The 24,152-nt window shown below is 37.5% G+C and overlaps 2 protein-coding genes across 4 annotated transcripts in view; one reads left to right on the top strand and one right to left on the bottom strand.

Moving 5' to 3' along the window:
- The window catches only part of HIBCH (3-hydroxyisobutyryl-CoA hydrolase), a 113,729-nt gene extending 109,761 nt beyond the window's left edge, over positions 1-3,968 (top strand). For 2 of the 3 annotated variants that reach the window (XM_065931941.1, XM_065931938.1), the window contains 2 exons: positions 794-827; positions 3,632-3,968. In XM_065931941.1, the coding sequence (XP_065788013.1) occupies positions 794-827; positions 3,632-3,747 (150 nt within the window). In that variant the 3' untranslated portion in view covers positions 3,748-3,968. The remainder of the gene's footprint in view (positions 1-793; positions 828-3,631) is intronic. The other variant, XM_065931940.1, reaches the window with a different exon arrangement.
- Positions 3,969-4,475: 507 nt separating this feature from the next.
- Positions 4,476-24,152, bottom strand: part of C3H2orf88 (chromosome 3 C2orf88 homolog) — a 40,070-nt gene continuing 20,393 nt past the window's right edge. The window contains exon 2 of the mRNA XM_065931942.1: positions 4,476-10,201. Within this exon, the coding sequence (XP_065788014.1) occupies positions 9,748-10,035 (288 nt within the window). The 5' untranslated portion in view covers positions 10,036-10,201 and the 3' untranslated portion in view covers positions 4,476-9,747. The remainder of the gene's footprint in view (positions 10,202-24,152) is intronic.

The raw sequence follows: 24,152 nt of genomic DNA, 5'->3' as shown, positions 1-24,152 counted from the left end.
GGAGGACTGGCCTTTGGCAGGGGAGAGTCCCTTCTGCCTTAGTTGGGAATCGGAAGGCATGGTGCAGATGGCTGTAGTTGGACTGCAGGTGTTTTGATAGTGGGAATAAGAGAACGTTCATGTCTTAGGGCTTCTCTATCTCTCTTTTTTAAAAATAAAGGTTAAGTCATTAGCTGAGAATCTAGTGTAGGAGGTTAAATCATTAGTTGAGAATCTAATGTAGAGAGTAGAACTTGCCTAGGGGTAGAGGTTGAGAGGATGAAGACAGTGGAAGTCATATCCAGCAGTGGGAAAGAGAGCATGGATTGTGACGCAGTTTTTGAGATGTGTGATCATGAATTTTACAAAGCCAGTCACAGCTGTATGGTTCTTCTGCAGTGAGATTTAGCTGTGTGAACACAGGCAGAGATAAATGGTAGGGTTTAGCTGGTGCTGAGATTTTGGCAGGATAGAATAAATGGGAGAAGAAGGCTTGAGGGAGATGAGGGCATTTTCAAGAAAGTAATGACTGCATTAAATAACTGGGGAAACTGGGCTGGATGAAGAGCAAAGTGAAGCCAGAACAAATGGTGAGAAGTCATAGGTCACTGGAGCTCAGTAAGATCGGGGGTTTGAAGCAGTGGAGCTACTTGGCAAATAAGAATAGGAGGAGGTGATCAGAGGTGGTCCAGTCTCTGAATGTTGTGGCTCAGGGTGTGGCCACGAGAGTGGGGACTAAAGGGGGTGGAAGAACAGGGCTCATCAGGAAGGAGGATGCCCAGAAATTCCTCACTGAATCTTGATTTTCTTTCAGAAAGGCCATGACTTTCATGAAGGCGTTAGGGCAGGTAAGTGACACTTGTTTCCTTCCTGGCTATTATGGAAATAGGATTTTTGGGCGTATATTGTTTTTAAAAGACAGTTGTTTTATTAAAATCAAACTTTTATACAGATTGAAAAAATTTTTTAATGTTACCAATATGAGGGAAGATCAATCTTTGAAACCAAAATTGTTTTAAAAATTCCAGTAGCCTTGTCACTACTCCCTAATTTCTATGAGAAGTAATCCTGCTCCTAGCAGTCACACGGACTACCTCTGCTGAGAGCAGTGTGGGTTTGTCAGCTCTTTCTGCAGCTGCAGCCTCTGAAAGGTGCCTTTGTTCTCTTGCAAAAAGCCCCGAAGCCCCTGTTCCTCTTTTGTACTGCCTGGGGAAACCCCAGCCATGCTGAGCCCTGCCATCTACCACTTTGCCTGTACCTAGCATCTCAACATTGCCTTGAGAAAAAACCGCATGACATAATTAGCAGCATCTGCAAATGGTATTAATTCCTATTTTTGCTTGTCATCTTCAGTCAGAATATTAAGTAAAAGCAAGCAATTGATTTTTGTTCTAGCAAATTTGCAATCATTTTTTAATGTATGAGCTCATATCCCTATAAATAATAGCTGTCATTATGTTATGTCATTTATGTTGTATAAAATGAGTTCTTTCCCTCTGCATGTATTTTACATATCTACGTTTCTTTTGTTTTTATTTATCACTTTAATATAGTACAGACTCTGGATATACTCTATCTGAATAAAAGGTTATATTCTCTGAGTGGTAAGCTTCAGTAAACACTGGTTACTATGGTAGAATTCTCTTCATTTCTGGCATGATATAGTATAAGAAATAAAAAGTCCTTTTAGAGAACACACAGAGCTGAGTCAGCAGAGATGGTTATATGTTTTATAGAAAACATACATTCCTCCCACTGATTGCCTGCAGACTCTTGCTGCATGTGGATCAGAGCTTAGAACTGATGTGAGGAGGACCTGTGTGCTACTTGGTTATGCTGCTAAAGTATTCAGTGTGTGTTAATAGAAGCCCTTCTTCACTTAAAAAAGAAAGGTATTATTTTTAGATATACCGTTAGATATTTTTAAGGAAAAAGGACTGAAACCAAGGGACATCAAAGTTCTAATTCATATGGCAGGGGCTTATCAAGCTACTTTTTAATGAAGACTAAGTATGCAGCCTCATCTTTCAGCAAGCAGAAAGCAGTATCTATTTATTCAGAAAGCAGTATCTATTCTGAGTAAAACTGTTAAAATGTTCTTGCATAACCAAATGTTTGCTACAATTTGCTAATTATAAAGTATGTTAACAAATTAATTAAACTACCAAATTAGAGGAATGGTTGTCAGAAATGCTCTTAACATCTAGAATAAACTTCTTCCTTTAGAACTTACAGAAAAGAATTTTAAAAGGATTAACTCACATTTGCTGGAGAGTTACCAACTGGAGTTTTGAGTGGGTACCTCATGAAACCTTCTGAAAAACCTGAGTTTCCTACATGGCAAGAATGTTTTACCTGTGCTGGATTAAAAATGTTGTTAGTTTGAAATTAAGTAACCTTGAAGATTTGATTAATATTCTCTCTCCTTTTGTCCTTCAGTAGACTGTTAAGAAGGTATATAGCATTGACTTGAGTGCTTAAGAGAGATTCTTGTAGAATGTTCCAGGATTGTTTTTATTTACTCTGTCCAGGGAATGTAAAATTTTCAAATTGGCTGGGATCGTAGCATCAGTGTTCAGTATCACCACTGATCAAATACTGGAATCCTGTAGTCAGGCGGCCAAACCTTGGAACCCTCCAGTATCCACATTTAATTATGCATAAATTCCCCTTCCCTCTATCTCCTGAGGCAACTTGCTGTCTTTGCTTCCCAGATTGCTTCTTTAATTATTTAGCCTTTTAGTGATAAACTCATTTTTTAATGAGTTGGCCGGTTGGCCTTGTATGTTTAAATATTTTCATTCCTCACAAAAATTATGCACATTCTAAGTATGGTTGAAATTCCCTACCACAGCCATACTAAGTATAGCCTCATTCTCTTTCTTGTTTTTAATTTTTTTGAGATAATTGTAGATTTACATGTAGTTGTGAGAAATATGGAGAAGTCCTCCATACCCTCCACCCAGTCTCCCAAAGGGTAACATTTCTGTAACTGTAGTATGTGATCACAACCAGGAAACTGACATTTTCCTCCCTTTTAGAAGGAGGTTATGGATTGCTTCATACCTAAAATCCTGTGGGGATACTGTGTGGCTATGCTAAGTGATGACTACACTTGAAATAAGAGAAGTAGAGCTTCTCGTGATAACCTGAGGTGGTCTGGTGTTTTAATTCAGTGTGAGCTAGATGATTCAGCAAAACAGAAGGATGCATATTAATTATGCATAAAGTCTCTTTCCCCGTACCTTAAGTAATTTTCCTCAGTTCAGTGTAAAGGTTAGAAGACAGATCTGGGCCCTCCACCCTCCCCTGCCTTCCCTTCAAACCACACCAACTCTAGCTTTATACAGCAGAGATTTCATTTGTGATTTTATTAGAAAAAGCTTGAAGGCTTAAATCACTGGATTAGTTCAGTAGGCTGTGTTCAAGTTAGAAGCATCAGGCTTAGCATGTTAGGTCATCATCCAAATTCTGTGGGGGCTTAATTTAAGGGGGGTAGGGGAAGGAACATATACAAAAATTTCAACTTTGCAGGAAAAGATGTGCTATAGAAAAATATGCCTAGTCCAAGGTAGTTTGTGTCAGTTCAATAATTAGTATCTGGTAATACCAGAAAAAAAAAATTAACATTTCTTATGTCTCTACTTGACAGTTTTAATAGATAAAGACCAGAGTCCAAAGTGGAAACCAGCTGACCTGAAAGAAGTTACTGATGAAGATTTGAATGATTACTTCAAATCTCTGGGAAGTAATGATTTGATATTTTGAAATGATTGGATTTTTAAATATTATTTTGGAGCAGAGGTTGCCAAACTGTGGCACATGGGCCAAAGCCAAGCTGCTGCCAGTTTTTTTATGTATCGCTCAGCTAAAAATGGTTTTTGCTGTTTTAAATTTCGGAGAAAAGAAATCAAAGACCAGTATGGCATGTCATGTGAAAATTACATGAAATTCAAATATCATTATCTATAAATAAAACTTCATTGGAACATGGTTTTACTCATCTGTTTATATACCTATGGCTGCTTTGAGTAGTTGCAGTAGAGATTGTAAGGCCTGCAAAGCCTAAAATATTTACTTATCTGGTCCTTTTCACAAGAAGTTTGCCAACCTCTATTTTAAAAGATGGAAAAATTTGAAGGTCTTTAGCGATTCCTGAGTTAGTATATCTAACTGAAATGGGAATTTTATGTTTTGGCTCTGGAAATTGGTTTTTAATGTTCAGTTCAGTTCAGTCATTCAGTTGTGTCTGACTCTTTGCGACCCCATGGACCGCAGCACACCAGGCCTCCCTGTCCATCACCAACTCCTGGAGTTTACCCAAATTCATGTCCATTGAGTCGGTGATGCCATCCAACCATCTGATCCTCTGTCGTCCCCTTCTCCTCTTGCCCTCAATCTTTCCCAGCATCAGAGGCTTTTCAAAGGAGTCAGCTCTTCACATCAGGTGGCCAAAGGATTAGAGTTTCAGCTTCAGCATCAGTCCTTCCAACACCCAGGACTGATCTCCTTTAGGATGGACTGCTTGGATCTCCTTGCTGTCCAAGCGACTCTCAAGAGTCTTCTTCAACACCACAGTTCAAAAGCATGAATTCTTCGGCACTCAGCTTTCTTTATAGTCCAACTCTCACATCCATACATGACTATTGGAAAAACCATAGCCTTAACTAGACAGACCTTTGTTGGCAAAGTGATGTCTCTGCTTTTTAGTATGCTGTCTAGGTTGGTCATAACTTTCCTTCCAAGTAGTAAGCTTTTAATGTTAAGTTTAATGTTAAGTAAACTTATATGTAGGTTATAAAATGTTTTTTGGATACTTTGTTAACACTTCATAGAATTTCATAGTATAAAAATCTATTTTATTTTTCCATTTATTTTTATTAGTTAAAAATCTATTTTAAAGAATTCTGAGTTACTGTAGCTGAAGTGTTCCTTTTATAACATTAGAAATCTCAAGCAGAGAGGAAAAGGTTATTATGAGATTGTCTCTTCATTATTAACTCAGCCTTGGCCTTCCCTGAAGTTAATCAGAATCCCTTCCTATGGTGAAAGTAAAAACATTATTTCTTGTTGCTTGCAATATTTGCTAATCTGGCAGAATGAGACATTAGAAAATTCTTATCTCTTAAGATAGACACTCTGCAATTTACCTCAGACTTTCGTGTGATAACACTAATCTGTCCTCACAGTGGTTCAAATCAGGAGAAAAAACTTGAAAACCCTCTGGTTTTCTGGTTTCAAGAAAATACTTGAAACCCTTTTGTTCTGTGAAATACCTTCAGTAATTGCTACTGTTGACAAAATAAGTTTAAGGTACACAACTGTCAAAGCTAAGGTTTTTCCAGTAGTCATGTATGGATGTGAGAGTTGGACCATAAAGAAGGCTGAGTATCGAAGAACTGATGCTTTTGATCTGTGGCGCTGGAAAAGACTCTTGAGAGTCCCTTGGACAGTAAGGAGATCAAAACAGTCAATCTAAAGGAAATCAACCGTGAATATTCACTGGAAGGACTGATGCTGAAGCTAAAGCTCCAATGCTTTGGTCACCTGTTGTGAAAAGCCAGCTTATATGAAAAGACCCTGATGCTTGGAAAGGCTGATGACAGGAAGAGAAGGGGGTGATGGAGGGTGCGATGGTCAGACGACATCATTGACTCAATCATCATGAGTTTGAGAAAACTCCAGGAGATGGTGAAGGACAGGGAAGCCTGGCATGCTGCAGTCCATGGGGTCACAAAGAATTGGACATGACTGAATGAACAACAACACAATTGTGAATATCCCAGACTTGGGACATTAATGTCCAGGTAAGAATCATTTTTAAAGATCAGCTTATAATTTATTTTATAACTTGGTTCAGTTTTTCCTTCATTCCAAACCCCTCAGAACTAAGAGAACTTTACTTTTGAAAACTGAAAAGCAGGCAGAACTGAAAATGACAAAGTAATATTATATCTAGCACTCTTTTCATAGATGAGGAAATTGCAGTCCGGAAGGATTTGCTTTACATTATCTGTTCTCAATATATTTAACGTGAATCATCCCTCCCCTCCCCCAAAATTAGGAACATATTTGGAAAAAAGATGCCATAGTGATGAATGAACATGTTTGCATTTATATTCTTTGTTTGTTTTGGCTGCCCTCCACTGCATGAGGGCTTCCCTGACCAGGGGTCAAACCCACGCCCTCTGCAGCTGAAGCATGCATTCTTAGCCACTGGACCACAAGGGAAGTCCTACATTTATATTTTTAAAGCTCCTAAATGTGGATGCAAATGATCTAAGAAAATATTTTGTATAAATGGATTTTTATTTTCTCTGTATTTGCTAGAAATGCAGAAAATGTTAAGTCCTTTATGTTAAAAAATTTGAAATCACACAATGGGAAAAAGCCGTTGCTTGCATCAATTAAATAAGAACTCATAACTAGTTAATTGCAACTGGACTTTTATTGTACAGTTAGGGAAAGTGCTTTCACAAAAATACTTGGAAAAAATATACCATTTCATAGGTAAGTCTTACAGTGAAGAGAATTTGCTAACAAATATCATTTCAAGATGTAGGGGGTACGTCTGAGCTTGTGCCCACTGCTCCAGGGAAGACATGTCCAGTTTGGTCACAAAGATACAGGATGAGGGCATTATGATTAATCAAGCCATTTATTTGTTAGAGCTTTGTTTTTAAATTACTGTTCCTTGATATTATAATTTGTCTCTTAACTTCTGATTTCTAAAAGTATATAATTACAAAAGTATAGTTCCCCTATCTCATAAAATGCCAACGATACTGAGTGGGCTATGTGCGTGTCATGCTACGTGATTGACTCAGCATGTCTCTCTTTAATACTAATAAGGCAGTCTGACACAAACGATTCCTTTGGGACTAAGATCACTTTTATCCCCTTCAAAATTGTGCTTTAAGTGCTAATAACCACAGGTAGTTTGCAAAGAACTGATAAGGCAACAGAAAGTGGAGAGGTCTCGGATCAAAGGCCTGTGACTGAAAGGTGGTAACTAGCGCTGAAGACACACTGCCCTGGGAAGGCGGCGGTGGAAGCACATCTGTGGGGGGGGGGGGGGGGGGGTTTTAAGTGAGGAGCTAGCACCTCTTCTCGGCTCATCTGCTGCTCCCACAGCTGCCCCTGCAGGTACTCCGTCACCAGCTGGCACTCATCGCCCTCTCCACTGGACATTCTTGAGGTAAAAGAATGAATGGTTTCGCACGTGTCATGTGGTAACCAATGGAGTGAGGGGGGTCTTGCCCTCACATGGCAACACTGGAAGCTTGTTTTTAGAGCCTGATGGGAATGTTGTTTCTTGGTCCCTCTTTTCCCCACTATCCTTTCCCTTATCATCTGGTCACTATTCTTATTTCTTCATGTTCGTGATCTAAGTTGGAACAAATGTTTTCAATTCCAGTAGCTAATAATTCTTTCAGTCTAGCTTTATTAATGTATGGCTCCTTCCTTCTAAAACAGTCTTTCTAACTTTGTTCATGAAAGACCTTCAAATGGAGGAAATCTGATCTTTAAACATGAAGGCAGGTTAGAAGTTGAATTATCCTGTCAAAGATGTTCTCATTTATGTTGCCATCACACCAAACTATAACTTGATAACAGTCATATGCAGTACATTTGATCCAGCTGTTTCCTGCCTGCCCCCAACATGGTTTATCCACTAACTCACTGATTATACAAGCTTTAAGTCTCTGTGTCACAAGCTACTATAACTCTGTTAAAATGAGTTGGGAGCAAGGGGGTGGTGCTCAGTGACAAAGCCATAGTATCAGAGAGGGTGACAACAGAGATTAGGCTTCTAGGTAGATTACGATCTGGCAGACATCCTTGTATTACTCCCCTAGGAAGTAAAGGCCTAGGGCAAAGGGGGAACCTGAGGTTTAAATATTTAGGTGTAATCTAAGCCTACTAGTCTATATCCCTATGTATGCTGAAAAATCTAGTGTAATGCACTTTCATATGGCTTTGTGTTCTCACCATAATATGTATTATCTTATATACTTATATCTTTTAAACAGCAGTGACCTTGTAGTGAAAGTATATGACGTGAGATATAAAATGAATGAAAAATGACAACATCTAGGCTTTTGTCTGAGTCATTAGTATAAACACTCATAAAACTAAATTTTTCTTCATGAGCTAGAAATATGTTTTGCACATTTGGGAAACTTTCTAGTCTTAGCCTTGTGACTTCAGATCTTTGTATGAACGGGGTGGTGGTTTTTGTAAAGTTGCTAGATTATAAGTACAGCAGTACAGTACAAACCCTGGGAGTGGGTGAAGGTTAAATGACCAGCCGTACAAATGCAACTGAAAGATGACAGACCTGTCACTTCGAAGAATTTTCTTTGCCCATTTACCATGGAGAATTTAGTCTGTTTGACTGTGGGCTTCAGAGTATTATGCTAACATTAGAGGTGGCAATTCTGCCTGCTCGTAAGGTCATATACATTTATGTCATTAGAGGTCACAAGCTTTTTTCTGCCTTTCTTCACTTTTGATTATAAGGGTCTACCGTATCTTCGTAAAAATATCTTATAATGTATCAGTTTTCTTGCAAGCTAATGTCTTCTCAGTATCTTTTTTCTGCTTTCCTGAATTTTCCGTCACTATCTTAAACTAATTATCTTTTTAGAAAACTTCCCAAAAAAGCCAAATTTATGAAAATAGTATAGCATATGGCTGTAAATGCCCCCATGGGCTTTTTTACCAGTAAAAATATATATGTGAGTATTCCCTTTAGAGGAGTATTTGATCTTTTGTAATAACTGCACATCTCATGCATAATCCGAATAGTAATCTGAAGGGTGCCTGTCCATATACCAGTCCCTTGTGTCTGTGAGACAGTAACACTTAACACACGTGTAGTGCTGAGATCAGGCTCTTCTTGCCACCTTGTCAGCTAGGGCTTCTGTTACGTTATAGTTCTCTGGATTGCTGTTTATAAAAGCTAGGCATGCTGGTTTTCTTGTACAGTAATATCACTGGGCTACCTAATTCAATGCAGTAAACATTGTCATGACTTCTATAAATTGTAACTTGTTAAGATGCTTATATGCAAAGTCTGAATCATCCAATAACAGCTGTGATTAGTTACGGCCCTGACTAACTATCCAGGTGATAGGTATGCTTTTCATCTACAGAAGTAATGATTTAATCAAGGACAAGGTTCATGGTAGACCTCTTCCACATGGGTTGCTTTCTTATGTTTGACCATTTGTGTTAAGGAGGGATCCAAACCTTGACCCAAAAGGTTTTGACAAACAAAACCCATCGTTAACCACTCTGACTTGAGTGCCATTCCCTTACCCAAGCATTTCAAGAAAAATCTTTTCGTACCTTGCGGTTTTTGTTTAAACTGACAGTTATTTTAAAGACATTTCTTTAAAATAACCAGTTGTAAACCCAAGGTGCTTTTAAAATTCTTATTTCTTTGGTGATGACATTACTGCCTCTGGAAGGAAGTGGTGTGACACACAGCTGATTGATTCCTGTGGCTCCAGAGGACTTTACATTTAAACCTTTAGTGACTAAAATCCAAGACCACGCAGAGAGAAACTGCTGTTAATGTAGAACTGCTTAAAACACTTCATTTTAGGTGTTAGACGCTTGAAGCTATTGTAATATTTTTCTTTACACCCAGATGGAGTTATTTGTATTTATTCACACCAGTTTCTGCTATTGTTTCATGTATTTAAACTAGCACCAACTTTATCCACAGTTCAAGAAAGTGTTGTCATCTTACACATAGAATCAAGGCCCTTCACTCTCAATGTATGGGATGTCATAGTACTTGAGGTTGTTGCCTGCCCACTGCCGCAAGGCATCACTCAAGATTTCCTGGGACAGGTGCTGTGCAAACTCGAAGACCACAATTTGAGGCCCTGGGGGTTCCTTCACTTCCTCTTTGACACTAACTAGAGAAGGTCTCCTGGGTAGAAATTTCTCTTCAGGCATAAAGTTTTCTTCACTCACATGCCTCTTCTCACTCCCAAGTGTGATGGGAAATGGGAAAGTTTGCTTTGATTTCATGCAGCCCATGTTATGAAGAGCTCTGACTGAAGGAAAGCAGTAGCAAAGACTACTTCAATAGCATCTTTGGAAAACACCAAGCATTGTCCACTTGATACTGACCAGTGTTTTTCCTCTCCAGGACACTTCAGAAATCAATATTCCCTTTCACCAATCTTCACATGTAGTGTTTTATCTGTCAAGAGAAGATAGATTTCATTTTGAAGTCATATAACGCAAATACTGCCCAATTCGGTAGCAAGTAGAAACAAATCTTTACCACTTTACTAAGGTATCAACAGCTTTATCTTACCAATAGAAAAGATAATCATTCAAAACTGGCAATTAAGAAATAGAAAAACATTTTTTCAAGATCATGAAAATTTTATAAAACTGAAAACAGTCAAACTGTTGTTACCTTAGATTTTTTTTTTATGTACACCAGGGTTCAGCAAATGATATATAGCCTTTGGTTGTAGTACACTGCAGGAACAAAAACACTGCTGGCCATAATACTGGGGAAAACTCATTGGTATGAGCTCCTTTGGCCAGGTGAGATGCTGAGAAAGATTGAAGGCAGGAGGAGAAGGGGACAACAGAGGATGAGATGTTTGGATGGCATCACCGACTCAATGGCCATGAGTTTCAGCAAACTCCAGAAGATAGTGAAGGACAGGGAGGCCTGGAATGCTGCAGTCCATGGGGTGGCAAAGAGTTGGACACGACTGAATGACTGAAGAACAACAGTGAGCTCTTCTGGAGATGGCCATAGAGAGAAGTGAAGTCACTCAGTCATGCCCGACTCTTTGTGACCCAATGAACTGTAGCCTGCCAGGCGCCTCTGTCAATGAGATTATCCAGGCAAGAATACTGGAGTGGGTTGCCATCTCCTTCCCCAGGGGATTGTCCCAACCCAGGGATCAAACCTAGGTCTCCTGCATTGCAGACAGATTCCTTACTGGCTGAGCCATGAGGGAAGTTTAGAGGTGGCCATTTTCTTCCCCAAACCTGGCCCCACCCATGACCCTATAGGCTCCAGTACTGGGAACCCTCAAGGCAAACAACCAACAGGGTGGGAACACAGACCCACCCATCAGTAGACAGGCTGCCTAAAGTCTTCATGAGCCCATAACTGCCAGCTAAACACACCCCTTGAAATAGCCCTGCCCACCAATGGACAGGAACTAGTCCCTCCCACCAGGAAGCCTGCACAAGCTCTTACACCGGCCTCATGCACCAGGAGGCAGACAGCAAGAGCAAGAGGAACTATACAGCCCTGCAGCTTGTGAAATGGAAAGGGCAGTCACAGAAAGTCAGACACAATGAAGATGGCAGAGGAATATGTCCCAGACAATGAACAAGATAAATGCCCTAAACAACCAAGGAAAGTGAAGCTAGGTAGTCTACCCCCAAATAAGGAATTCAGAGTAATGACAGTAAAGATGACCCAAAGTCTCCGGAAAAGAATGGAGGCACAGTACAAAAAGATACATACATGTTGAGTAAAGAGCTAGAAGATCTAAAGAGATGAACAATGACAATAACTGAAAATACATGAGAATAAATCATCAGAATAAATGGGCAGAAAAATGGATAAGTGTGAGTTGGAAGACAGAATGGTGGGAATCAAAGACATAAAATACTAAAACAAGGGAAAAGCAACAAATAATATACAAGGCAATTCCCATAAAGTTTTTCAGCAGAAACTCTGCAGGCCAGAAGGGTATGATAGATTTACAGTGATGAAAGGGAAGAAACTTCAACCAAGAATATTCTACCCAGAAAGTCTCTCCATTCAGATTTGACAGAGAAATCAAAAGTTTTCCAGACAAACAAAGCAAAAAGAATTCGACACTATCAAACCAGCTTTGTAACACACTAAAGGAACTTCTTTAAACCGGAAAGAAAAACAGGCCACAAGTAGAAACAAGAAAACTATGAATGGAAAAGCTCACTGGTAGAGGCAAACATACAGTAAAGGTAGGAAATCATCTGACACAAATGCAGTATCACAGCCAGCGATTGTGAGCAGGGTACAAATGCAGGATACTGGAAATGTATTTGAAATTAAAAGACCAGTAACTTAAGACAATCTTGTTTATATATAGAATGCTATATCAAAGCCTCATGATAACCGCAAACCAAACATCTACAATAAATTCACTCACACACACAAAAAGGAATCCAAATACAGTACTAAAAGTCACAAGAGAAAAGAACAAGAGGAAGGGGAGAAAAAAAAACCTATGAAAAAAATCCACCACAATTAACAAAATGGCCATAAGAACCATATATATTGATAATTACCTGAAATGTAAATGGATTAAACATTCCAACCAAAAGAAATATATTGGCCAAATGGATTAAAAAAAACAGGACCTTTATATATGCTGTCTACAGGAAACTCATTTCAGATTTAGGGACACACAGTCTGTAAATGAGGGGATGGAAAAAGATATTCCATGCAAATAGAAATCAAAAGAAAGCTGGAGGAGCAATACTTGTCGGATAAAATAGACTAGAAAGACTGTTACAAGAGACAAAGGACACTACATAATGATAAAGGGATCAATCCAAGGAGATATAACAAGTATAAACATGTATGCACCCAAAATAGTATTTCCTTATATATTCAGGTGCTCCTAACAGCTATAAAAGTAGAAATTGCCAGTAACAATAATACTGGGAGATTTTAATAGCCCACTTTCATCAATAGACCAGACAGAAAATCAATAGGGAAACACAGGCCTTAAATGACATATCAGACTAGATGGAGATAATTGATATTTATAGAGCAATCTATTCAAAAGCAGAATACACACTTTTTTTAAGTGCACATGGAGCATTCTCCAGGATTGATCACATGCTGGGCCACAAAGCAAATCTTGTTTAAATTTAGGAAAATGGAAATCATATTAAGCAGCATTTCTGAGCCCAACATTAGAGATTACAAATCAACTACAAGAAAAAACTTGTAAAAAAACACAAACATGTGGAGGTTAAACAGTATGCTACTAAAAAATCAATAGATCACTGAAGAAATCAGAGAAAGTGAAAGCCACAGTGATCCAAAAGCTATGGGATGCAGGAAAAGCAGTTCTAAGAGGAAGTTTATAGCCATACAATTTTACATCAGGAAACAAACCTAACCTTACAGCTAGAGCAACTAGAGAAAGAACAAACAAAACCCAGTTAGTAGAAATCATAAAAACCAGAGATAAATGAGACAAAGAAAACAATAGAAATATCAATGGGAAAAAAAGCTGGCTTTCTTATAAAATTGATAAACTTTCAGCCAGATTCACCAAGAAAAAAAGGGATCATCTTGAAATTCTGCCTGGGGCATCTTCCAGCATTAACACTAGAAGGTTGAGTCCAAGCAGACTGGCAACTCTGCTGTGTTACAGAGGCAGAGACTGAATTACTGAAGCAGATAAAATTACAGGAGAATTCAAGAGAAAAGGGAGTTGGCAGGGAGGCAGAGATTTTCATGAGGTCTCACTAAAACCAAGCAGGACCCTGCAGGGCCTTCCTCGGGAGAGACTCGTGGGTCCTCTGCCTTTTCCAAGGCCTTCTCTGAGTTCCAAAGAACAAATGCAAAAATAAAGGAAAACAGTCAAGCAAGCCAAAATAATAATAGCCATGAAACAAAGTCAAGGATCTTTAAATCCTCTTCAAGTGCTATAGATAATACCTTGAGTCATATTCTTGCTTTGCAGATACTAAAACCCTCAGGTGAAGGAAGTTAACTGTCTGCTGACCACCAGCATGCAGACCCCAGACTGACTGGAACCAGAAGGTTGATGATATTAACTCCAAAGTGCCACTTAGTTACCTCACCACTAACCAATCAGAAGGATGTCCATGAGGTGATCACACATCCGGAGACCTTCTCCCTCACCCTGCCTTTTAAAAAAAAACTTGAAAAATGTATACCTGTGTATGTCTAACTGAACCACTTTGCTGTACGCCTGAAACTAACATATTGTTAATTAACTTTACTCCAATGTAAAATAAAAACTTAAAGACAAAATGTCCAATGATAACAAAAAATAAATGACACTTTTTAATTTAATGACTATGTTTTAAACAGCGTTTCTGTGTGTTTGTCGCTACAGCAGCCTTAATTAATTGAACACGGGTAATAAAGCTTCTTAAAAACAAAAACCCCTTCACCAAAAGCCATCAAGGAGTTCAGGGATTTTGACCACGATCTGTTTATTCTCCTTGCTTGGCCCCACACTAGGCATCTTGCAATAAACACTGCTTTCCTTCACCACAACCTGGTGTCAGTTGCTTAGCTTTTCTGTGCATCAGAAAAGCAGACCTAAATCTGGTTTGGTTGAAGGCTGGGGTGTGTATACAGAAAACATTTGCAAGACTTAGCAAATGAATACCTGCTCTGGGACTTAGAATTGAACAGTGATGCTATAAGTTCAGTAGTGCTAGGGAATTCCTGAAGTTCCACACCAGCCAAAGTAAAGAAACCACACTGAACACTTGAGGCATTTAGCTACTACTCTGTGTGACACTTTAGGAGTGAACCCTAGAGCCGAGTTTAATAAAACTTTTCACTAAAGGGCTAGATAATATAGTTAGTTCCCTACATACCAACAGATTCCATTCTGAAAGCATGTTTGTAAGTCTAGTTTGTTCCTAAGTCCAACAAAGTTAGCCTAGGTACCCAATTAACACTATCAGCTATGTAGTACTGTATGTCATAGGTTTATAATACTTTTCACACAAATAATACATAAAAAATAAAACATTTTGAAAACGGCAGAGAAGGACATGTACTCATCTCCTCTTGTGAGAGCACCAAAATTGCAAATAACTGTTGAACAACCATTGATAGGAGGATGCTGAAATCCATCACAAAAAGATACCCCACGTCCAAAGACAAGAAGCTGCAGCAAGTTGGTAGGAGGGACGCAATCACAATAAAATTAAATCTCATACCTGCTGGGTGGGTGACCCACAGGACTGGAGAACAATAATACCAAAGAAGTCCTTGCACTATTGTGAAGGCTCTCAACTCCAAGTCAGGCTCCCCAGCCTGGGCACCCAACAAAGGGACTGGGATTCCTCAGGGAATCTGGCCTTCAGGGCCAGTGGGATTTGATTATAGGCCTTCCAGAGGACTGAGGGAAACAGACACTCCAGTCTTGGAGGGCACAAACAAAAGTTTGCATGCACCAAGACCCACTGGAGAGGAGCAGTGACTACACAGGAGACTGAACCAAAACTACCTGCCAGTGTTGGAGGGCCTCCTGTGGAGGTGTGAGTCGGCAGGGGCTCACCACAGGGACGGGGCACTGGAAGGTCCCCCTTGGTGTAAACCCTCTTGGAGTTCACCATTAACCCTACCATAGAACCTGTAGACCCCGGGGCTGGGTCTCCTCAGGCCAAACTACTACCAGAGAGGGAGTGCAACACCGCCCCCTCCCCCCCACCCACATGAGCAGACAGTTGGATTAAAGCTTTACTGCCCTGTGAGCAAGACCCAGTTTTTCCCATGCAAGTCCTTCCAATCAAGAAGCTTACACAAGCCTCTTAGCCTCATCCATCAGAGGACAGACAGAAGAAGCAAGAAGAACAGTCTCACAGCTGCTGAAACAAAAACCATATTACAGAAAGTTAATCACGATGAAAAAGCAGAAAGCTATGTTCTAGATGAAGGGACAAGATAAAATCCCAGAAAAACAACTAAATGAAGTGGAGATAGGCAACCTTCCAGAAAAAGAATTCAGAATAATGAGAGTAGAGATGATACAGGATCTCAGGAAGAGAATGGAGGGAAAGACTGAGAAGATGCAAGAAATGTTTACCAAAGACCTAGAAGAACTAAAGAACAAGCAAACAGATGAATAATACACTAGAAGGTATCAATAGCAGAATAACTGAGGCAGAAGAACAGATAAATGACTGGGAGGACAGAATGGTGAGAATCACTGCCACAGGACAGAATATAGAAAAAAGAATGAAAAGAAATGAATACAGCCTAGGAGACTTCTGGGACAACATTAAACACATCAACATCCACATTATAAGGGTCCCAAAAGGAGAAGAAAGAAAGGACCTGAGAAAATATTTGAAGAGATAATAGCTGAAGACTTCCCTAACGTGGGAGAGGAAATAGTCAACCAAGTCCAGGATGCACAGAGAGTCCCAGGAAGGATAAAGCCAAGGAGGAACACACTGAGACACATAGTAAACAAACTGACAGACTAAAGACAGACAGAAAATATTAAAAGCAACAAGGGAACTCCTATCAAGCTATCAGCTGATTTCTCAACAGAAATGATACAAACCAGAAGGGAATAGCATGGCATATTTAAAGTGATGAAAGGGAAGAACCTAGAACCAAGAATACTCTACCCAGCAAGACTCCTTCAGATTTCATGGAGAAATCAAAAGCTTTCCAGACAAGCAAAAGTTAAGAGAATTCAGCACCACCAAACCAGCTTTACAACAAATGCTAAAGGAACTTCTCTAGGCAAGAAACCCAAGAGAATGAAAAGACCTATGAAAATAAACCCAAAACAATTAAGAAAATGGTAATAGGATCATACATATTGATAATTACCTTAAATATAAATGGGTTAAATACGCCAACCAAAAGACTTAGACTGACTTTTGGATGAAAAAATGTGGATGTATGCACTTCAACTTACCACATCACTCTGCTTGACATCCCCTCCAATTGTATGTAATTATTTTATATTGTTAACTTAATCATGTTCCCATTATGACTTACAGTTATAATTATCTTCTATTTTTTGTCTGGCTATTAATTGTGAAAACTGATATACATCTTTAACTATTGTGATTATGTAACTATTACTCACTTAATACCACTGTATCATGATTGGTCAACAGAAAAATAATAGAACTTTATGTCACCAAAACTAGGATCTAATAGAAAAACCTGTAATCAGTTCTTAAAATCCAGATGCATATCATAATTATCTTGAAATTTTTTGAAAAATACAAATGCTGGGCATTGCTTTTTTTCTCCAGAGCTCCAGCTATTATGTTTCTAAAAAGCAGTCATGTTTAAAAACAACTGGACTATATGATGATCTTTTATTTTTATATAGTTTATTTTACTTTTTCTATTTCATATTCAGCATTCCCATTTCATTTAGTTTATATTCTCTAATTTCTCCTTCTCTTTTTTATTTGATGTTCTTTCTCAAGCCTTTAACAAGTGTAGAAGAAAAGCTTTTGTATACATATATATATATATACACAAATGTGTGTAATATATGTATTAGAAAACTTATGAATTTTTGCCTAATTATGACATTTTGATTCTGTTTGATTTAGTATGAATATAATTTTGATTTTTAATTAAAAATAGATATACAACAAGCAACAAAGGTTTACTGTAGAACATAGGGAACTATATCAATATCTTGTAATAACTTATGATGGAAAATAATTTCAAAATAATACATGTGTATTTGTATAACTGAATCGCCTTGCTGTGCGCCTGAAACATTGTGAGTCAACTGTACTTCAATAAAATATATGTATATTTTTAAGTAAAACATTTTTTCTTGAAAATTACAATAGTACAGTAACAATAGCTGGTGTTTCTTAACCATACCAGCTATATCTCTGCTGCTTTTATGCTTGCTTCTGGACATCCTAAACTTGAAATAAAGATACTGTACTACAACTGTATACAGTACTGTGCATTAAAATACCCAAAAGAAGAACCACTTACAGAGGATTACACATGTAGGCCAGAGATGGGAACTAACAAGTGACAAGACACATTTGTATCTTTGAAAGTTCGCAACTTGAAGTTTCGCATATAGGGGACTTACTGTGTATAATTTAGTTTTGTGAGCCATATGGCCTATGTTACACTACTCAGGCCAGCTATTGTAGTGCAGAGGCAGCCATAGATCATTTGTAAACAGACGGGCAAGGAGTAAGTTCCAATAAAAGTTAATTTTTAAAAAACAGGCAGCCAGTCCAATGGGCCATATTGGACTAAGTTCGCACAAACAGTTCCATCTGAACAAAGGATAAAATTCAACACTATTTAAAGGAAGATGGCATAATCCAAATTCCTACAAATTATATACAATGTCTACCACATAATAAAGTATTACCAATAATGCAAAGAAACAGGAAAATGTGCCTATTCAAGAAATAAAAGTTACTGGAAACAGATCCACAGATGACCGAGCACTTGGTAATTAACAGAACTTAATAGAACTTTAAACAGCAATGTAAATAATTTCAAAGCTCAGATGGTAAAGAACATGCCTGCAGTGCAGAAGACCCAGGTTCAATCCCTGGGGTGGGAAGATACCCTGGAGAAGGGAATGGCAACTCACTCCAGTATCACTGCCTGTAGAATTCCATGGGCAGAGGAGCCTGGTGGGCTACAGGCCATGGGATCACAAATAGTCAGACACAACTGAGCAACTAACACACACACACACAAGGACATAAAGGAAAAATGATCACTGACTGAGCAAATACAGTATCTCAGCAGAGAAATAGAAATTGTAACAAAACACACAAGAAGTAAATTCAAGAACAAGTGAAAAACTCATTATATGGACTATGGGCATTAGAGAAGAAAGATTAGTAAGCTTGAATATAAATCCATAGATACAACCAATCTGAAAAAGAGGGGGAAAGATTTTAAAAAACTGAACAGAGAAACCACTAAAAAGATAATGTAAATATGATTTAAAAACAATGAGACATTAGATATATTTAACCTAGAAGAAGGCAGGAAAGGATGAACATAGGAGGAAAAAAATAATGGGATAATTAGAAAACACCAGAGTCACTGACCATAGATATCAAAAATTACTTAATGAACTAAAAATTTCAATTAAAAGGCAGACTAGGTAAATAAGATCCACATGTAGTCAACTACTCTTTGACAAAGGAGCAAAGATAATAGAGCAAAGACAGTCTTTTCAGTATGTACTGAAACAACTGGACATTCATTATAAAAAAAAAAGTTTAGACAGACCTAACACCTTTCACAAAAGTTAACTCAAAGTGAATCTAAATATAAAGCAAACTGTAAAACTTAAAAGATAAAATCCAGGAGTTACATCTAGAGAAATCTAAATGACCTTGAGTTTGGCAATGACCTTTCAGATACAACATCAGAGGTATGATTCATGAAAGAAAGGATTGATAAATTGGACTTTGTCAAAAGTAAAGATTTCTGTGTAACACACTGCCCAGAAAATGAGAAGACAAGCCACAGACTGGGAGAAAGTATTTGCAAAAGCATATCTGATAAAGGATTGTTTATCCAAAATATACAAGAACTCTTTAAAACTTAGTAAGGAAACAGGTTGATTAAGAAATGGACACTAGATCTGAACAAACATACTTCACCAGAGAAGACAAATGGCAAATAAGCATGTGAAGGAATATTTAACATCATATATCATTAGGGAGTTGCATTTTAAAACAACATTGTGATATCAGTACAATCTATACGAATGGCAAAAATCCGAAACACTGACAGCACAAAATGCTGTTGAAGATGTGGAGAAACAGAACTCTCATTCATTGCTAGGGGAAATGCAAAACTGCACAGCCTCTGCAGAAAGCAGCTTGGCAGTTTCTTACAAAATTAAATGTACTCTTTCCATATGATCCATCAGTTACACTCTTTGGAATTTATCCAAATGAGCTGAAAAATTATGTCTACACAAAAACTCATATGTGGATGTTTATTTATAGTTGCAAAAACCAGAAGCAACCAAGATGTCCTTCAGTAGTAAGTGAATGGGTGAACAGTGGAACAATCAGACAATGAAATATTATTCAGTGTTAAAAAGAAATATGTTATCAAGTCATGAAAAGAAACTGAAAAACCTTAAATGCATATTACTAAGCTCTAAAGAAGACAATCTTTCCAACTGTATGACAGTCTGAAGAAGTGAAAATTATGGAGACAGTAAAAAGCCCAGGGGTCGCCAGCAAGTAGAGAGGAGGGAAGATTGACTAGGTGGAGCACAGAGAAGTTTTAGGGTAGTGAAATTCTCTGTATGCTACTATAATGATGGATAATGTGCCAGCTGTCAAACCCACAGAAAGTACAGCACCAAGAATGAACCCTAATGTCCAGTAAAGACTTGAAGGGGTCATATGTCAATGTAGATTCACTGACTGTAACACTCAGATTGGAATGTTGACAGTGGGTGAGGCTGTATGTGTTGGAGGGTGTGAGGGGAGTGGGAAGAAGGCAACTGTATTTCCTGCTCAACTTTGCTGTGAACCTATTTTAGAGCAGTTTTATGCTCTAAAAAAGGAAGTCTATTTAAAAAAATCCAACTGTATGCTAATTATAAGAGATATACCTTACATGCAAATATACTGGTTGCAATGAGAAGGTGAGAAAGGATATACAATGCAAACAAGAAGTATAAAAAACTGCTGTGGCTATATGAATATCAGACAAATCAGACCTCAAAGAACCAGTGGTATTACAGAAATTAAGAGGGACATTTTATGTGTCAATGAGGAGAAGACATGATAATCATAAGTGTATAGGTAACTAATAACAAAGCTTCAAAACACATTAAGAAAAACTGATAAAGGCAGAAACAGTATTCTCAGCAACTGATAAGAATACCCAAAGGAAAAAAGTAAGGAATTCAATTTTTTAACAACACTATAATTCCACTGGACTTAACTGACATTTATAGAAGATTATACCCAATAACTATAGGATACACGCTTATAAAATGAATATAGAACAATCACCAAGATAAACTACATGATAGTCTCTACAGATTTCAAAAGCTTGGAATCTTAGAGTATATTTTCCAACCATCACAGAATTAATAAATAATAAAATATCCAGGAAAGTCCCAGATACTTGGAAACTAAATAACAAATTTCTAAATAACCCATAGGGAAAAGAAGAAGTCATAAGGAAATTAACATATTTTCAACCAAGTAATAGAAGCCACAACATATCAAAAATTTTTAAATGCACTGTTGAAAGTTTAAAGGGAAACTGATAAGACTTAAGTCCTTGTAACAGAAAAGAAGAAAGCATTAAGTCAGTGATCTAAGCTTTCACCTTTAAAAGGTAGAAAAAGAAAAGTAAATTAAACCCAAAGTAAACAAAAGGAAGGAAGTAGTACAGATGAGAGCAGAAAAAAAAAAAAAAAAAAGGAAAAGGCAAATAATGGAGAAACATCAATGGAACCAATAGTGGTTCTTTAAAAAAAATCTCATAGAACTGCCATATGACCCAGCAATCCCACTTCTGGGCATACACACCAAGGAAACCAGATCTGAAAGAGACACGTGCACCCCAGTGTTCATTGCAGCACTGTTTATAATAGCCAGGACATGGAAGCAACCTAGATGCCCATCAGCAGACGAATGGATAAGGAGGCTGTGGTACATATACACCATGGAATATTACTTAGCCATTAAAAAGAATTCATTTGAATCAGTTCTAATGAGATGGATGAAACTGGAGCCCATTATACAGAGTGAAGTAAGCTGGAAAGATAAAGAACATTACAGCATACTAACACATATATATGGAATTTAGAAAGATGGTAACGATAACCCTATATGCAAAACAGAAAAAGAGACACAGAAGTACAGAACAGAGTTTTGAACTCTGTAGGAGAAGGTGAGGGTGGGATGTTTCGAAAGAACAACATGTATATTATCTATGGTAAAACAGATCACCAGCCCAGGTGGGATGCATGAGACAAGTGCTCAGGCCTGGTGCACTGGGAGGACCCAGAGGAGTCGGGTGGAGAGGGAGGTGGGAGGGGGGATCGGGATGGGGAATACGTGTAACTCTATGGCTGATTCATGTCAATGTATGACAAAACCCACTGAAATGTTGTGAAGTAATTAGCCTCCAACTAATTAAAAAATAAATAAATAAATAAAATACAGTGGGAAAAAAAAGATCTCAAAATAGCTAAGTCTGTATCTAGTCTGATCAAGAAAATGAGAGGACACCCATAACCAAGAAGTGATGGGGGGAAGGACATTACTATATATTCCTTACACATTAAAAGACTAAGAAGGGAATATTATAAACTACTTTGTACACACCAAGTTACCAAAACTGGCACAAGAGAAAACAGAAAGTCTGACATCCCTATATAAATGAAAGAAATTCTATTTATATCTTAAGAAGAAATTTCTTGGGAAATTCTTTCCCAAGAAGAAATCTCTGGGCTCAAATGGCAACTCTAAAGTTCTAAATTGTTTCAAGTGTTTCAGAAAGAAATAATACCAATCTTGCCCAAACTCCAGAAAATAGAGGGAGAGGATTCCATATTCATTCTGTAAGAAGTCAGGATCCCCCTGCTACCGCAAGCAAAGACAGTTCGAGAATAGAACACTCTGCAAGTCAATATCCCTCATGAATACAGACTCACATAACATTTTTTAAGTGGCAAATTGAATCCAGCATATATACAGTATGGTTGCTACATCATGACCCAAGTGGGATTTATACCAGAACACGATATAAATTTTGATTGTAACATTCAAAAGTCAATGAACATAATTCACTGTGTTAATATAAAAAAAGCCAGATGATTATCTCAATAGATGCAGTAAAAGCATTTGATAAAACAACCATTTATGATAAAAATTATTGGCAAACTAGCAATAGGAGAGACTTCCTCAAACAAATATATAACAGTGAAAGACTGAATTACTTTAGCCATAATGGGACCAAGGCAACAGTGTTTATTCTCACATTTTCTGTTTATTTTGCAATTTTTACTTAATATTGTACTAGAGGGAAGAAATACAAAGCATAAAGTTTGTCAGAAAAAAACCTGCCTTTAATTGCAGATGACATGACTTGTATATGTATGTAAAAGATCCAAAGGATTATATATGAAAAAATTACTAGAATAAATGATTTTAGCAAAGTCTCATGATATAAAGTTAATATACAAAAATTAACTGTATTTTGGTATACTTAGTAATTGAAAGATGAAATTAGTGCCATTTGCAATATATAAAAACTGAACAGCTAGGGATACATTTAACAAAATATATGAAAAACTACATTGTATATTGTATATGCCATATATAAATAATATAAATTGTAAACTAAATAGATAGAGTGTTCATGATCTCAAAGATAATACTGCTAAGATGTCAGTGCTCCCCCAATTTATATATATATATATATAAATTTACATATAAGCACTATTCCAGGAGGTTTTTTGTAGACACTGACAAACTGATTCTAAAATTCCATTCAAAATCCCAGCAGGATTTGTTATAAACACACCAAGTCTAAGCTCACTATGGAAATGCAAAGAAATTAGAATAGCCAAAACAATTTTGAGAAAGATCAAATTTGGAATACTCACATTACCCACTTTTAAGAATGATTAAAAGGCTACAATAATCAAGACAGTGCGATATTGATGAAAGACCAGACACACAGATTTTTGGAACATAAGAGTCCAGAAATAGACCCACAGAAATATGGTCAATTGAGTTTTGACAACTGTGCAAAAATAATTCAGTGCAAAAAGGGCTAATTTTTTCAGTGACTGGAACTAGAACAACTGGACAGTCATATCCACCCCCTCAAAGATCTATGCCTTACCCTTTATATAGAAAATTAACTCGAAGTCATAAATCTAAATATAAAAGACTTTTACAAGACATTACAGAAAATATTCATGATCTTGGGTTTGACAAAGAGCTTCTAGATATGACACCAAAAGCATGAACCATAAAAAAACTGATAAACTTGACTAAATGAAAATTGAAATCTTTTGTTCTGAGTATAACATAGTTAAGGAAATAAAAAGATGAGTCCCAGATGGAGAAAAAAATATCTGCACATCATTTCCCCAACAAATGACTTCAATCTAGAATGGTCAAACACAAAAAGTCAACATTAAGAAAACAAACCAATTTTTAAAGGATGTGTAACAGAATTTTCATGCAAGACATCATCTATGGATGGCAAGTAAGTACATGAAATGAAAGTGAAGTTGCTCAGTCATGTCCGACTCTTTGCAACCTCATGGACTGCAGCCTACCAGTACATGCTCAACAATACTGGCCATTTGAAGAATGAAAACCATGATATGATACATCTGTACATCTATTAAAATGGGTAAAATTAAAAATAT

This window comes from Muntiacus reevesi, chromosome 3 (assembly GCF_963930625.1).
Source record: "Muntiacus reevesi chromosome 3, mMunRee1.1, whole genome shotgun sequence".
Taxonomy (NCBI): domain Eukaryota; kingdom Metazoa; phylum Chordata; class Mammalia; order Artiodactyla; family Cervidae; genus Muntiacus; species Muntiacus reevesi.
Note: the sequence above shows the minus strand (reverse complement) of the source record. Positions and strands in the feature narration are given on the sequence as shown.